Source organism: Stegostoma tigrinum, chromosome 2 (assembly GCF_030684315.1).
Source record: "Stegostoma tigrinum isolate sSteTig4 chromosome 2, sSteTig4.hap1, whole genome shotgun sequence".
Classification (NCBI taxonomy): domain Eukaryota; kingdom Metazoa; phylum Chordata; class Chondrichthyes; order Orectolobiformes; family Stegostomatidae; genus Stegostoma; species Stegostoma tigrinum.
In genome coordinates, this window is record NC_081355.1 from 159,916,924 (window position 1) to 159,933,649 (window position 16,726).

The window sequence follows — 16,726 nt, forward strand, 5'->3', positions numbered from 1 at the left end:
ATGTGTGTATATGTGTGTGTGTGTGTGTGTCTGTGTGTGCGTGTGTGTGAGTGTCTGAGTATGTGTGAGTGTGTGTGTGTGTGTGTGTGAGTGTGTGTGTATGTTTGTGTGAGTGTGTGTATATGTGTGTGTGTGTCTGTGTGTGTGTCTGTTTGTCTATGTGCATGTGTGTATGTGTGTGTCTGTGAGTGTGTGTGTATATGTGTGTGTGTGTCTGTGAGTGCGTGTGTGTGAGTGTGTGTGTGTGTCTGAGTGTGTGTCTGTGTGTGTGAGTGTCTGTATGTGTGTGTGTGTGTCTGTGTGTGTGTGTGTGTGTCTGTGTGTGAGTGTGTGTGTGTCTGTGTGTGTGTGTCTGTGTGTGTGTGTGTGTGTGTGTGTGTGTCTGTGTGTGTGTGCCTGTGTGTGTGTCTGTCTGTCTATGTGTATGTGTGTATGTGTGTGTCTGTGAGTGTGTGTGTGTCTGAGTGTGTGTGTATATGTGTGTGTGTGTCTGTGTGTGCGTGTGTGTGTGTGTGTGTGTGTGTGTGTCTGTGTGTGCGTGTGTGTGAGTGTGTGTGTGTGTGTGTGTGTATGTGTGTGTGAGTGTGTCTGTGTGTGTGTGTGTGTTTGTCTGTGTGTGTATGTGTCTGTGTGTGTGTGACTGTGTGTGTGTCTGTGTCTGTGTGTGTATGTGTCTGTGTGTGCCTGTGTGTGTGTCTGTGTGTGTATGTGTGTGTGTCTGTGTGTGTGTGTGTGTGTCTGTGTGTGCCTGTGTGTGTGTCTGTGTGTGTGTGTGTGTGTGTGTGTGTCTGTGTGTATGTGTCTGTGTGCATGCAGCAATATTCTTATACTGACAGCCTCCTCATAATGTTCTGATTAGAGTAATCACAGGCATCATCCTGTTTGAAACACCAAGGCGTGTGGTCACTTCCTCGCGGGATGGAAACATCAAAATATGGGATGAAAACTGGAATCTTCAGATTATGTTCGTTGGGCACAGGGGTGAGTCTATCTGTCTGACATTTCTGAGGCAAAAAACTAATTAGCGTCTCTGAGTTGGGCCTGTGGGAAATGCATCATCAAACAGTAGATGCCTTCTGACCATTGAGACCTAGTTACTCAGCCAGTGATTCTCTGTGAAAACAATGTTCCTGTTCTTCACCACACACACCTTGGGTAAGTTATGTTTCTTGGGGCTAAAGGGATGAAGAGGATTGGGGAAACAGTGGGAGCAGGGTCCTAAGTGAAAACCTTGATCATGTTCAATCCAATCCTACTTCCCAATTTGATTAAAAATCAAATGGATGATAATCACTGCTGTTGAGTGTATCAGGAAGTCCAAGGTGGTATATAAATGCGGATTATTGTGGCCCAATTGATGGGGATCATCACACAACATGAATAATCTGTTCCTCGCTGATGTCTTTGCAGGTCCCATTACTGCCCTTGCTCTCTACCCCCATGGTCCCTATCTCCTATCGGGCTCTGAGGATGAGACCATTCGGGCCTGGAGCCTGGAGCTGGCTGACCAGGTGGACGAGATCCAGATGGGTGTGACAGTCACTCGCCTGGGCACAGAGCTCGGAGAGGATAGCATCTTCTCCTGCGCCAACCAGAGGCTGGATTTCTGGACCATCACGCACCTGTACAGGCAGCACACGGCCATCGGACACAGCATCACAGCCATCCAGAACAGGAGTGGATGGTTTCCGGGCCGTTTCCCAGTACGGTCAGCCTGCTCCTGCGCTGACGGAACAGTTCGCCTCATCTGCCCAGATACCGGGGAGATCATCACCAGCCTGCTGCTGGGCAGGGGTCAGCGGGTAGCTGACTTTGACTACTGCCTCCCCCGAGAAGCCCTGCTGGTTCTGACCAAACGAGGGGACCTCCTGAAAGCCAACGCCCTGGCTAATCCCATGGAGACCCAATGGGAGGTGCTGGCGAGCGGACAGATGTCACAGCTCTGTTGCCTGTGTATCTACGCCCACACGGTAGATAAAGAGCTGACCTACTCCCGGTGGCTGGAAGCGGTGGCCAGAGGAAGCGAAGGGAAGATACAGATCTTGGGAGTGAAGGACAATGATCGGTGAGCATTTCAATCACACCTTCCACTAGCTGCACCAGTTTCCAGCGGTTTCAGATGGCGAGCTAAAGTCCCGTGACTGAAACATTTTTCCCGGATAGCCATTGAGGCCAGGCCCCTGGGGATTGATCCCCTGCTCTTACCCCAAGCAGGAGAGCTGCAGCCTCGACATTTGGCAAAATGGGACCTCAGCTAAACCTGTCCTCTCAGGGACAGGAGCTGCAAAGGTCTGCTGCTCAGGACTGGAGGCTCAGGCTGAAGCTTGATGTGCAAATGCTGGGGGTGTAGCAGCTGTCTGGAGGGAAGGCAGGACAATGGACCTCAGACCATAAAGAGATCAAACATGATCTTCTTCAATGACAGACCTGCTATAAAGGGCAGAATGGCCTCCTCATGGTTCTAGGTCAGATGTTCCTATGAAACATTAACCCAGGACCATGTAGTTTTACACTGTCGGAGGGTCAGTGCTGTGGGAGGGGTCACTGTCGGAGGGTCAGTGCTGAAGGAGCGAGCACTGTCGGAGAGTCAGTGCTGAGGGAGTGGGCACTGTCGGAGGGTCAGTACTAAGAGAGTGGGCACTGTCGGAGGGTCAGTGCTGAGGAAGTGGGCATGGTTGGTGGGTCAGTGCGGAGGGAGTGGGCACGGTAGGTGGGTCAGTGCTGAGGGAGTGGGCACTGTCAGAGGGTCAGTGCTGAGGGAGCGCCGCACTGTCAGAGGGTCAGTGCTGAGGGAGCAGGCACTGTCGGATGGTGAGTGCTGAGGGAGCGGGCACTGTCGGAGGGTCAGTGCTGAGGGAGGGGGCACTGTCGGAGGGACAGTGCTGAGGGAGCGGGCACTGTCGGAGTGTCAGTGCTGATGGAGCGGGCACTGTCGGAGTGTCAGTGCTGAGGGAGCGGGCACTGTCGGAGGGTCAGTGCTGAGGGAGTGGGCACTGTTGGAGGGTCAGTGCTGAGGGAGCGGGCGCTGTCGGAGGGTCAGTGCTGAGGGAGCGGGCGCTGTCGGAGGGTCAGTGCTGAGGGAGCGGGCGCTGTCGGAGGGTCAGTGCTGAGGGATTGGGCACTGTTGGAGGGTCAGTGCTGAGGGAGCGGGCGCTGTCGGAGGGTCAGTGCTGAGGGATTGGGCACTGTTGGAGGGTCAGTGCTGAGGGAGCGGGCGCTGTCGGAGGGTCAGTGCTGAGGGAGCGGGCGCTGTCGGAGGGTCAGTGCTGAGGGATTGGGCGCTGTCGGAGGGTCAGTGCTGAGGGAGCGGGCGCTGTCGGAGGGTCAGTGCTGAGGGATTGGGCGCTGTCGGAGGGTCAGTGCTGAGGGAGTGGGCACTGTCGGAGGGTCAGTGCTGAGGGAGTGGGCACTGTCGGAGTGTCAGTGCTGAGGGAGTGGGCACTGTCGGAGGGTCAGTGCTGAGGGAGTGGGCACTGTCGGAGGGTCAGTGCTGAGGGATTGGGCGCTGTCGGAGGGTCAGTGCTGAGGGAGTGGGCACTGTCGGAGGGTCAGTGCTGAGGGAGTGGGCACTGTCGGAGTGTCAGTGCTGAGGGAGTGGGCACTGTCGGAGGGTCAGTGCTGAGGGAGTGGGCACTGTCGGAGGGTCAGTGCTGAGAGAGTGGGCACTGTCGGAGTGTCAGTGCTGAGGGAGTGGGCACTGTCGGAGGGTCAGTGCTGAGAGAGTGGGCACTGTCGGAGTGTCAGTGCTGAGGGAGTGGGCACTGTCGGAGGGTCAGTGCTGAGGGAGTGGGCACTGTCGGAGTGTCAGTGCTGAGAGAGTGGGCACTGTCGGAGTGTCAGTGCTGAGGGAGTGGGCACTGTCGGAGGGTCAGTGCTGAGAGAGTGGGCACTGTCGGAGTGTCAGTGCTGAGGGAGTGGGCACTGTCGGAGGGTCAGTGCTGAGAGAGTGGGCACTGTCGGAGTGTCAGTGCTGAGGGAGTGGGCACTGTCGGAGGGTCAGTGCTGAGAGAGTGGGCACTGTCGGAGTGTCAGTGCTGAGGGAGTGGGCACTGTCGGAGGGTCAGTGCTGAGAGAGTGGGCACTGTCGGAGTGTCAGTGCTGAGGGAGTGGGCACTGTCGGAGGGTCAGTGCTGAGAGAGTGGGCACTGTCGGAGTGTCAGTGCTGAGGGAGTGGGCACTGTCGGAGTTATTACACAGCCGTTGGAGGCCATTCAAATTGTTTTTCTTGCAGTGGTTTGCAAATGGAGAATTTACCTCACATCACCCACTCCTGTTTCAACCCTGACAATCATTTCCTTTTCGATAACAGTTGCCCACAGACCATATACTCCACATCCTCAACGCTCAATGGAAAAGAGACGATCCTGAGGTCACGTAGGTTAAATGCCCTTTTGCTGCTCAGTTTAGAAAAATATTCAGCCCCTGAAACCTGCCCTGTCATTCGGGTCAGCCATGATGGTCACTTGCCCTCGCTCTGACCTTGGTTCAGGTGTCCTTCCTGGATTAGATACCACTGAGTGAGCCAATCACCAGGAGTTCCTTTGGAATGTGAAATGCAGTGCGTCAACCTTGGGATCATGTTGAGATTCCGTTGTTGGTGTGACTGGGGAGGTGTGTGACAGAACTGGTGATCAGAATTGTAGTCAGCCCATCGTTACTGATGGACAGATTGTTCGGACTGACGTGGACCACCCAACAGCGTGGCACCCCCTCAGTCTGGGGTTGTGGTCCTTAGGGAAGAGGAGACTGTGGGGGGATATCATTGAGATGGATAAAATTATGATGGGCATAGACAGGAAGAAACCTTCCCCCTTGGTGGAGGGATAAGTGGAGGGGTATAGGTTTGACCTAAAAATCGGAGAGAAATATTTAAATGTACACTACTGATACCAAGACAGGGAAGGCTATTGGCCAAGAGCTGGGAAATGGGATTTGACCAATGCAGACTTGATGGGCTGAATGGCCTTTTCCATTGCTGTAGACTTCTATGACACAATCCACTAACTGTGCCCATGTCCCCGCCTCTTGCTTTAAGCTTCCTGCCAATTGCTGGACATCAGAATGGGTTCCTGTCTGTGTTAGACTGGAGATCGGGGAGCACTCAGTACCAGGTGCATGCTCATGAGTCGGGGAAACTGTCGCGTCTGGCGGCAAACCCAGCAAATCAACAGCTCATATCATCAGGTAAGTTAGCTCATTCCTGTTGGGTTTATACAGTGCAGCACTCTGGGAGTTCCTTCATCCCATTGATCCTGGTCCAGCTCATGCCCCTTACCCCACAGGCCCTTGTCCTTCAAGTATTGACCCAGTTCCTGTTTGAAAACTCCAAACCCCAGGCCGCTGTGTTTTCCAAATCCACATCCATTTGTTGCAGAGGTAGTTTTTCTCAAGCTTGATTTTGGGATTTTTGCCAATCAGGTTATATTTAACACCCTTTTCCCCAGCTCAATGGAAACTCTTTCTTTTTATTTATTCTATCAACATGATTTTAAACCCACTCCAACCCCAGGCTCTGATCATCTTTCCTCACGGCCTTCTCTTTGGTCAGGAGAATGGAGCTAGCGTAACTGTTCTTGAGGGTAGTGGAAGTGAAAACAATCATTCATTTTGCAAGGATGTTGAATGGGCTCCTTCTGTGCCATAAATGACTCTTGAACCCCATCTTCTGTAGTCTATCCATACAGTGTAGCTTTAGCATTGGTTATAATAATTGGTAATCAGAAATGACCCAGTACCAGAAGTAAGGTGCTGGAAGTCTTGGGGAACGGCTTATGTTGTGCTTTTATTTAAGAAAGATAGAACATAGAACATAGAACAATACAGCGCAGAACAGGCTCTTTGGCCCTCGATGTTGCGCCGACCTGTGAACTAATCTAAGCCCCTCCCCCCTACACTATCCCATCATTATCCAAGGTGGTAAGGAAAAGCCAGGGAGCAAGAAACTGGTGATCCTGAAGCTATTGGTGGGTAAGTTGTTGGACAGGACTCTGAGAGACAGAATTGACATGTATTTGAAAAGACAAGGACTGCTTAGGGATAGTCAACATGGCTTTGTGCATGGGAAACTGTGTCTCACTAACTTGACTGAGTTTTTTGAAGAGATGACCAAGAGGACTGATAAAGGCAGATTGGTAGATTTGGGTCTAAATGGACTTTAGTTGGGCCTTCAACAAGGTTTAGCAGGGTAGACTGGTTAGTAAATTTGGATTGCATGGGTTTCAGGGAGAGTTAGCCAACTGGATAGAAAATTGGCTTGAAAGTAGGAGACAGAGGGTGGTGGTAGAGGGTTGTTGTTCAGACTGGAGGCCTGTGACCAGTGGTGTGCCACAAGGATTAATGCTTGGCCCACTGTTATTCATCATTTATATAAACAATTTAGATGAGAATAAATGAGGCATGGCTAGTAAATTGCAGATGATAACAAAATTGGTGGTATGGTGGACAGCAAAGGAGGTTATCTAAAAGTATGAAGAGATCTTGATCAGTTGGGCCAAGGAGTGGCAAATGGAGTTTAATTTAGATGAATGTGACATGTTGCATTTTGGTAAGGCAAACCAGGGCAGGACTTATACTTTCAAGATAGGGTCCTGGGAAGTGTTGTCAAATGGAAGGATCTAGGAATTCAGGTACATAGTTCCTTGAAAGTGGAGCTGCAGGTAGACAGGTCGGTGAAGAAGATGTTCAGGAGTTGGAAGGTCATGTTGCAGCTATACAGGATGTGAGGTAAGGCCCCATTTGGAGTACTGTGTACAGTTCTGGTCGCCCTGCTTTTGGAACGATGTTATTAAACTGGAGAGGGTGCAAAAAAGATTAACCAGAATGTTACCAAGACTGGAAGGCTTGAGTTATAAGGAGAGTCTGGATATGCTGGGATTCTTTCTCCTTGGAATGCCAGAGGCTGAGGAGTGACCTTATAGAGGTTTATAAGATCATGAGAGGCAGGGACAGTATGAATAGTCACGTTTCGCCAGGGCAGAGGAATCCAAAACTAGAGGGGCATAGGTTTAAGGTGAGAGGGGAAAGATTTAAAAGAGGCCTGAGGAGCAATTTTTTTCACACAGAGGAAGATGCATGTATGGAATGAGCTGCCAGAGGAAGTGGTAGATGCAGGTTCAGTTAAGAGACATTTGGACAGGACCATAAGTAGGAAAGATTTAGAAGGATATGCGCCAAACACAGGCAGGTTGGACTCATTTAGTTTGTGAAACTTTGTTGGCGAAGATGAGTTGGCCCAAGGGGCCTGTGTCCGTGCTGCATGACTCTGTGAATCTAATGATTCTTTCATTTGTTCATGAGTTGTGGTCTTTACTGCTCAGGTCAACATTTATTGTGTCTGTTTTTAATTCCAATCGTTTCCTGAATTCAAGTTTCATACTCTGCCAACATTCAAGCCCCCAGAACATTAATGTGGGAAGGCCCTGGATTGGGATAAGTTGAAGTCACCATAATCTTACTGGACCACAGTCCCACTCTTTCATTAAAGAGAGAGAGAGAGATGGCTGGGCAGTGGTTTAACCTGATGCCTCAGGCAAGGGGAGGGGGTGAGAAGGAGAGCCCTTCATGATAACGTCAGCTGGAACAGGAATTGAACCCATGCTGTTGGCATCACATTGCATCATAAGCCAGCTGTCCAGTCAACTGAGCTTACCAAGGATGGGACCACAACTACGGGTTCCTGGGTATCAAAGGACATAAAAGTTTGGGTTAAGGAAAAAATGAGAAGATGTACCAGATGCTGAAGACTCAATATAGCAAAGTCCTTAGAGGGGTATAAAAATTACAGGGGGATCTTAGAAAGGAAAGTTGTCAAGTGAAGTGAGGCCATGAGAATGTATTGGGATAAGGATACCAAAGGGGTTTTAAAATATGTAAAGAGGAAAAATAAAATGACTAGGGAATGTATAGGGTTCTTTGGGACGACAGAGGGGCTAAGCAGGGGGTGGACCCACAAAATGTGGGCTCTGTTCTCCAACAAATATGTTGTGTTAGTTTTTACAATGTAAAAACATGGTGCAGGTGCAGATTTCAGGCTGGAGGCCTGTGAAATATTAGAAGGAATTAACATGGGGAGGGAAAACAGGAGCTAGCAGTTTTAACAGACTTTGATGTGGATAAATACACAGTCAGTTTAATCTCCGTCGTGGAGTAGTTATTAGGAAGAATTCTGAGGATCGGGTTATCTCTGCATCTCGAAAAACATGGATTAATTAGGGATTTGTTAAGATGAGGTCGTGTAAGGTCAGATTGAATGTTTTGAGGAGGTAATCAAGAGTGATACATTAGATGTGGATTCTAACCAGCTTTTGATAAAGTCATTTATGGCAGACTAGTCAAAAGAGTAAGAGAGCTTTGGATCAAAGTCGAAGTGGATCCCTTTGGATCCGGCTGAGAGGCAGGAGCAGAGTGTGACAGTGGGGGGATGTTGCAGTCTCAGGAATCCTTTTCCCAGTGAGGTCCCATTTCCATTTTAAATTTACCCCCTCTAATTTTAAGGCTGTTCTCACGGGTCCTAGTCTCCCTGCCTCACGGAAACTACTTCCCAGCGTCCACCCCTTCTAAGCCATACATTATCTTGTAAGTTTCTATTAGGTCTCCCCTCAACCTTCTAAACTCTAATGAGTACAATCCCAGGATCCTTAGCCGTTCATCATATGTTATAGAACATAGAACGTAGAACATTACAGCACAGTACAGGCCCTTCGGCCCTTGATGTTGTGCCGACCTGTCATACCGATCTCAAGCCCATCTAACCTACACTATTCCATGTACGGCCATATGCTTATCCATTGACGACTTAAATGTACCTAAAGTTGGCAAATCTACTACCGTTGCAGGGAAAGCACTCCATTCCCTTACTACTCTCTGAGTAAAGAAACTACCTCTGACATCTGTCCTATATCTTTCACCCCTCAATTTAAAGCTATGCCCCCTCGTGCTCGCCGTCACCATCCTGAGAAAAAGGCTCTCCCTATCCACCCTATCTAACCCTCTGATTATTTTAAATGTTTCAATTAAGTCACCTTTCAACCTTCTTCTCTCTAACGAAAACAGCCTCAAGTCCCTCAGCCTTTCCTCGTAAGACCTTCCCTCCATACCAGGCAACATCCTAGTAATTCTCCTCTGCACCCTTTCCAAAGCTTCCACATCCTTCTTATAATGCGGTGACCAGAACTGTACACAATACTCCAAGTGCGGCCGCACCAGAGATTTGTACAGCTGCAGCATAACCTCTTGGTTCCGGAACTCGATCCCTCTATTAATAAAAGCTAAAACACTGTATGCCTTCTTAACAGCCCTGTCAACCTGGGTGGCAACTTTCAAGGATCTGTGTACATGGACACCGAAATCTCTCTGCTCATCTACACTGCTAAGAATCTTACCATTAGCCCAGCACTTTGCCTTCGGGTTACTCCCTCCAAAGTGCATCACCTCACACTTGTCTGCATTAAACTCCATTTGCCACCTCTCAGCCCAGCTCTGCAGCTTACCTATGTCTCTCTGCAACCTACAGCATCCTTCGTCACTATCCACAACTCCACCGACCTTAGTGTTGTCTGCAAATTTACTAACCCATCCTTCTACGCCCTCATCCAGGTCATTTATAAAAATGACAAACAGCAGTGGACCCAACACCGACCCTTGCGGTACACCACTAGTAACTGGTCTCCAGAATGAACATTTCCCATCAACTACCACCCTCTGTCTTCTTTCAGCAAGCCAATTTCTGATCCAAACTGCTATATCTCCCACAATTCCATTCCTCCACATTTTGTACAATAGCCTACTGTGGGGAACCTTATCAAATGTCTTACTGAAATCCATATACACCACATCAACCGGTTTACTCTCATCTACCTGTTTGGTCACCTCTCAAAGAACTCAATGAAGTTTGTGAGGCATGACCTTCCCTTCACAAAACTGTGCTGACTATCCCTAATCAATTTATTCTTTTCTAGATGATTATAAATCCTATCCCTTATAACCTTTTTCAACACTTTACCAACAACTGAGGTAAGGCTCACTGGTCTATAATTACCAGGGTTGTCTCTACTCCCCTTCTTGAACAGGGGAACCAGATTTGCTATCCTTCAGTCGTCTGGCACTATTCCTGTAGACAATGATGAGTTAAAGATCAATGCCAAAGGCTCGGCAATCTCCTCCCTGGCTTCCCAGAGGTTCCGAGGATAAATCCCATCCGGCCCAGGGGACTTATCTATCTTCACCCTCTGAAGGATTTCTAATACCTCTTCCTTGTGAACCTCAATCCCACCTAGTCTAGTAGCCTGTATCTCAGTATTCTCCTTGACAACATTGTCATTTTCTAGAGTAAATACTGTTGAAAAATATTCATTTAGCACTTCCCCTATCTCGTCTGACTCCACACACAACTTACCACTACTATCCTTGATTGGGCCTAATCTTACTTTCGTCATTCTTTTATTCCTTAAATACCTATAGAAAGCGTTATGGTTTACCCTGATCCTATCCACCAACAATTTCTCATGTCTCCTCCTGGCTCTTCTGAGCTCTCTCTTTAGGTCTTTCCTGGCTACCTCGTAGCCCTCAAGTGCCCTAACTGAGCCTTCATATCTCATCCTAACATAAGCCTTCTTCTTCCTCTTGACCAGAGATTCCACCTCCTTCGTAAACCACGGCTCCCGTGCTCTACAGCTTCCTCCCTGCCTGACAGGTATATACTTATCTAGGACACACAGGAGCTTTTCCTTGAATAAGCTCCACATTTCTAATGTGCCCATCCCCTGCAGTTTCCTTCCCCATCCTATGCTCCCTAAATCTTGCCTAATCTCATCGTAATTGCCTTTCTCCCAGCTATAACTCTTGCCCAGTGGTACGCACCTATCCCTTTCCATCACTAAAGTAAACGTAACAGAATTGTGATCGCTATCACCAAAGTGCTCACCTACTTCCAAATCTAACACCTGGCCGGGATCATTACCCAGTACCAAATCTAGTGTGGCTTCGCCCCTTGTTGGCCTGTCTACATACTGTGTCAGGAAGCCCTCCTGCACACACTGGACAAAAACTGACCCATCTATAGTACTCGAACTATAGTGTTCCCAGTCAATATTTGGAAAGTTGAAGTCCCCCATGACAACTACCCTGTGTGTCTCACTCCTATCGAGAAACATCTTTGCTATCCTTTCCTCTACATATCTGGGACTATTCGGAGGCCTATAGAAAACTCCCAACAGGGTGACCTCTCCTTTCCTGTTTCTAACCCCAGCCCATACTATCTCAGTTGACGAGTCCCCAAACATCCTTTCTGCAACTGTAATACTGTCCTTGACCAACAATGCCACACCTCCCGCCCCTTTTACCATCTTCTCTGTTCTTACTGAAACATCTAAATCCCGGAACCTGCAACAACCATTCCTGTCCCTGCTCTATCCGTGTCTCCAAAATGGTCACAACATCGAAGTCCCAGGTACTAACCCATGCTGCAAGTTCACCCACCTTATTCCGGACGCTCCTGGCATTGAAGTAGACACACTTCAAACTAGCTTCTTGCTTGCCGGTGCCATCTTGCGTCCCTGAAGCTTTATTTCGGATCACCCTACTCTCAACCCTTTATATACTCGAACTACAATTTTGGTTCCCATCCTACTGCTGAATTAGTTTACGCCCACCCGAATAGCCTTAGCGAATTTCCCACCTCCCCACCCCCCCCCACCGCCAGGATATTGGTACCTGTCTGGTTCAGGTGAAGACCATCCTGCTTGTAGAGGTCCCACCTACCCCAGAAAGAGCCCCAATTATCCAAGAATCCAAAACCCTCCCTCCTGCACCATTCCCGTAGCCACGTGTTCAACTCCTCTCTCTCCCTATTCCTCGCCTCACTAGCACGTGGCACGGGCAACAAACCAGAGACAACAACTCTGTTCGTCCTAGCTCTCAGCTTCCATCCTAGCTCCCTGAATTTCTGCCTTAAATCCCCATCTCTCTTCCTACCTATGTTGTTTGTGCTAATGTGGACCACGACTTGGGGCTGCTCCCCCTCCCCCTTAAGGATCCCAAAAACACGATCAGAGACATCATACACCCTGGTACCTGGGAGGCAACACACCAACCGTGTTAAACCTACCATTCCAGGGATCATCCGTGTGAATATCCGCTGGACACGCTCCAGGGCCAGTATGTCCTTCCTGAGGTGTGGGGCCCAAAATTGGACACAGTATTCTAAATGGGGCCTAACTAGAGCTTTATAAAGCCTCAGAAGCACATTGCTGCTTTTATATTCCAACCCTCTTGAAATAAACAACAACATTACATTTGCTTTCTTAATTACGGACTCTACCTGCAAGTTAACCTTTAGAGAATCCTGGACCAGCACTCCCAGATCCCTTTGTACTTCTGCTTTGCGAATTTTCTCACCGTTTAGAAAATAGTCCATGCCTGTATTCTTTTTTCCAAAGTGCAAAACCTCACATTTACTCACATTGAATTTCATCAGCCATTTCCTGGACCACTCTCCTAAACTGTCTAAATCTTTCTGCAGCTTCCCACCTCCTCAGTACTACCTGCCTGTCCACCTATCTTTGTATCATCAGCAAACTTCACCAGAATGCCCCCAGTCCCTTCATCCAGATAATTAATATATGAGGTGAACAGCTGCGGCCCCAACACTGAACCCTGCGGGACACCACTTGTCACCAGTTGCGATTCTGAAAAAGAGCCTTTTATCCCAACTCTCTGCCTTCTGGCAGACAGCCAATCCTCAATCCAAGCCAGTAGCTCACCTCGAACACCATGGGCCCTCACCTTGCTCAGCAGCCTCCTGTGAGACACTGTATCAAAGGCCTTTTGGAAGTCTAGATAGATAACATCTACTGGGTTTCCCTGGTCTAACCTACTTGTTACCTCTTCAAAGAATTCTAACAGGTTTGTCAGGCACGACCTCCCCTTACTGAATCCATGCTGACTTGTTCTAATCTGACCCTGCACTTCCAGGAATTTAGAAATCTCATCCTTGACAATGGATTCTAGAATTTTACCAACTACCGAGGTTAGGCTAATTGGCCTATAATTTTCCATCTTTTGCCTTGATCCTTTCTTAAACAAGGGGGTTACAACAGCAATTTTCCAATCATCTGGGACTTGCCCAGACTCCAGTGACTTTTGAAAGATCATGACCAAAACCTCCGCTATTTCCTCATCCACCTCCCTCAGAACTTGAGGATGTAGCCTATTGGGGCCAGGAGATTTATCAAGTTTTAGACCTTTTAGCTTTTCTAGCACTTTCTCTTTTCTAATGGCTACCATACTCATCTCTGCCCCCTGGCTCTCCCTAATTGTTGGCATACTACTCATGTCTTCCACTGTGAAGACTGACGCAAAGTACTTATTAAGATCTTCAGCTATTTCCTTATCTCCCATCACTAGCCTTCCAGCATCAATTTGGAGCGGCCCAATGTCTACTTTTGCCTCTCGTTTGTTTCTTATGTATTGAAAGAAGCTTTTACTATCATTTCTAATATCACTAGCTAGCCTGCCTTCATATTCGATCCTCTCCTTCCTTATTGCTCTCTTTGTTATCCTCTGTTTGTTTTTGTAGCCTTCCCAATCTTCTGATTTCTGAGTGCTCTTGGCCACTTTATAGGCTGTCTCTTTCTCTTTGATATATTTCCTGACTTGCTTTGTCAGCCATGGCTGTCTAATCCCACCCCGGATAATCCTTCTTTTCTTTGGGATGAACCTCTGTACTGTGTCCTCAATTACACCCAGAAACCCCTGCCATTGTTGCTCTACTGTCTTCCCCGGTAGGCTCCGCTTCCAGTCGATTTTAGTCAATTCCTCTCTCATGCCCCTGTAATTACCTTTATTTAACTGTAATACCATTACATCCAATTTTGCCTTCTCTCTTTCAAACTGCATTAGGACATAGCTGGAGGACTGGGTGCTCTTCTGGTCACCACATTATGGGAAGGATGTGATTGTACTGGAGGGGATTCACCAGAATGTTCTCTGGGTAGGAGGGTCTGAGCTACGAGGAAAGATGGGACAGACTGGGATTGTTTATCTTACAACAGTGAAAGTTAAAGGATCTGACAGAGATGGATAAGATTATGAAAGCCATAAATACAGTGGATAGGGAGGCCCATGTTCTATTAGTGGAGGGCTCAGTGACAAGGGGCATAGACTTATGGCAAGAAGTTGGAGACTAAGAGGAGAGTTGAGGAGAATGATTCTCCCCCAGAGGGTGCGGGACTCACTGCTGGAAAGGAAAGTCAAGTCAGACACCCCCATAATATTTAAGCAGTGTTTGGCTTCTCGCATTACCATAGTCCCCAGGCAATTGTTGACTGTAATGCAGGATTTGTGTATCAAATCTTTGTTGACTGGCATGGCCATGATGGGCTGAATGGCCTCCTTTTGTGCTGTCAATGTCTTGGAGTCAATGGGGCCAACTTTTAATTGCTCTCTGAGAAGGTTGAGCAAGCCACTCAGTTCAAGGGCGATTAAGGATGGGGTAAGACACACTGAGCTTGCCAGCAATATCCACATCCCATGGGAGAATGAAGTGGAAAAATTTTGACCTGTGTACTCCGAGCTTCTACTTGCAAAAAAAAAGCCTCAGGATCCTCTTTTAACTTGTGCTGCCAAAGATTTGACACAGACAGTCGCAGATCCCTGTGCTCTTACAGTTCCATAACATCATCCTGACAAAATTTACCAGTTTGCTCAATCCTTTTGTACAATGGGCTCAAATTACAGCTATCAGATAGGTGCATGAATAGGAAAGGTTTGGAGGGATATGGGCCAGCAGCAGGCAGGTGGGACTAGTTTAGTTTGGGATATGTTGGGCATGGACGGGTTGGACCGAAGGGTCTGTTTCCATGCTGTCTGACTCTGTGACTCCATCTCTTCTGTGGGGTCATCAACATTATCGTTGATTCTGCCTGTTACCACATCACACAAAATTCACCCCAGTTACTCATGGCTCACCTTCTGGAGGAATGTCCCTGGAGTGAAAAAAGCCAAGACCAGATCTGATAGACATTTACAAAATCAGGAGTGGACTGGACAGAATAGACAGGGGGAATATAGAAGGAGCAAGGATGAGAGGGGCATAGATTTGAAGTGAATGAAGCGAGGTTGATGTGAGAGAAAACCTTTTCACACAGTGGATAGTTAGGGTCAGGAATGTACTGCCTGGAAATGTGGTGGAGCAGGTTCAACAGAGGCATTGAAGAGGGGATTGGATGGTTATTTGGACAGAAATGGTGTGCAGAGGTCTGGGGGGAAAGGCAGGAGATTAGCACTGCAGCAGAGAACCGGTGGGGAACTATGGCTTCCTTCTGTGATATAATGATTCTGTGGAGAAGCTCAGCAGATCTGCCAAATCTCTAGAGCGAGAAACAGCATTGTTGTCTCAAGTCCAATATGAGCCTTTTTCGGACAGGTTTTTGAATGATAAGGGAGTTAATAGTGGTGGAGGAGCCAGAAGGAAATTGAGTTATAGGTCACGGTCGGGTCAGGAAAGATCATATTGACTGGAGGAGTAGGCTGAAGATCTGAAATACGCCTCCTCCCAATTCTTGTGTGCTGTGATGTTTGAGGATGAATAAACTATCATGGGGCACGTAGGAACAAGAGACACCAGGAGGTGGTACAGGAGGATATGGGAGGGAAATTCAAATGTCATACTGTTACAGATCTACACACCAACAACATGGTGGGTGGAGGTGAAATGTTTGATAACTTTCCGAAAGTAAGGTGTGTCCTCTAATTAACCACAGTATCTCCTGTTACAGGTGAGGACAATGCCATCAAGATATGGCGGGTTTTCCCATACGCTCAGGAGTCCCTCAGCCTCTTAATGAATCTATACGGTGCCCACCCGACCACTCACCTGTGCATCATGAAGACCATGTTCATGGTGGCGTTTCAGAATCCTGTTTGTGCTGTCCACACCCTTGTCCTCTATGATATCAGGAAGAAAGCTCGTAAAGACCACCACCCAGCAAATGACCACGAGGCTGAAATCACAGGTTAGACACTTACATTGGATCATTGGGATGTAGACTCCCATCAAACACCCCCAGGACAGGGACAGCACGGGGTTGGATACAGAGTGAAGCTCCCTCTACACTGTTCCCCCATCAAACACTCCCAGTGGCAGGGTTACCATGGGGTTAGATGCAGAGTTAAGCTCCCTGTGGGGTGTGGGTTATGTCCGGGTGCGATGATCTTCGGATGGTTGATGCAGACCTGGCTCAGCGGTTAGCACTGCTGCCTCACAGCGTCAGGGACCCGGGTTTGATTCCACCCTCGGGAGACTGTCCGTGTGGAGTTTGCACATTCTCCCTGTGTCTGCGTGGGTTTCCTCCAAGTGCTCCAGTTTCCTCCCACAGTCCAAAGATGTGCAGGCTAGGGTGGATTGGCCATGCTAAATTACCCATAGTGTTCAGGAATGTGTAGATTGGGTGCATTAGCCATGGGAAATGCAGGGTAGAGTAGAGGGGTGGGTCTGAGTGGGATGCTGTTCAGAGATTTGCTGTGGATTTATTGTCACACTATAGGTATTCTATGATAACAAAGTGTGGAGCTGGATGAACACAGCAGGCCAAGCAGCATCTCAGGAGCACAAAAGCTGTTGTTTCGGGCCTAGACACTTCCCTGAAACATCAGCTTTTGTGCTCCTGAGATGCTGCTTGGCCTGCTGTGTTCATCCAGCTCCACACTTTGTTATCTCGGATTCTCCAGC

General features: G+C 48.3%; 1 protein-coding gene across 1 annotated transcript in view; it reads left to right on the forward strand.

Annotated features, from left to right (window-relative positions):
* Positions 1 to 16,726, forward strand: part of wdr97 (WD repeat domain 97) — a 178,941-nt gene that overhangs the window by 24,019 nt on the left and 138,196 nt on the right. Inside the window, exons 5-8 of the mRNA XM_059641159.1 lie at positions 860 to 981; positions 1,411 to 2,065; positions 5,036 to 5,184; positions 15,774 to 16,010. Of these exons, the coding sequence (XP_059497142.1) occupies positions 860 to 981; positions 1,411 to 2,065; positions 5,036 to 5,184; positions 15,774 to 16,010 (1,163 nt within the window). The remainder of the gene's footprint in view (positions 1 to 859; positions 982 to 1,410; positions 2,066 to 5,035; positions 5,185 to 15,773; positions 16,011 to 16,726) is intronic.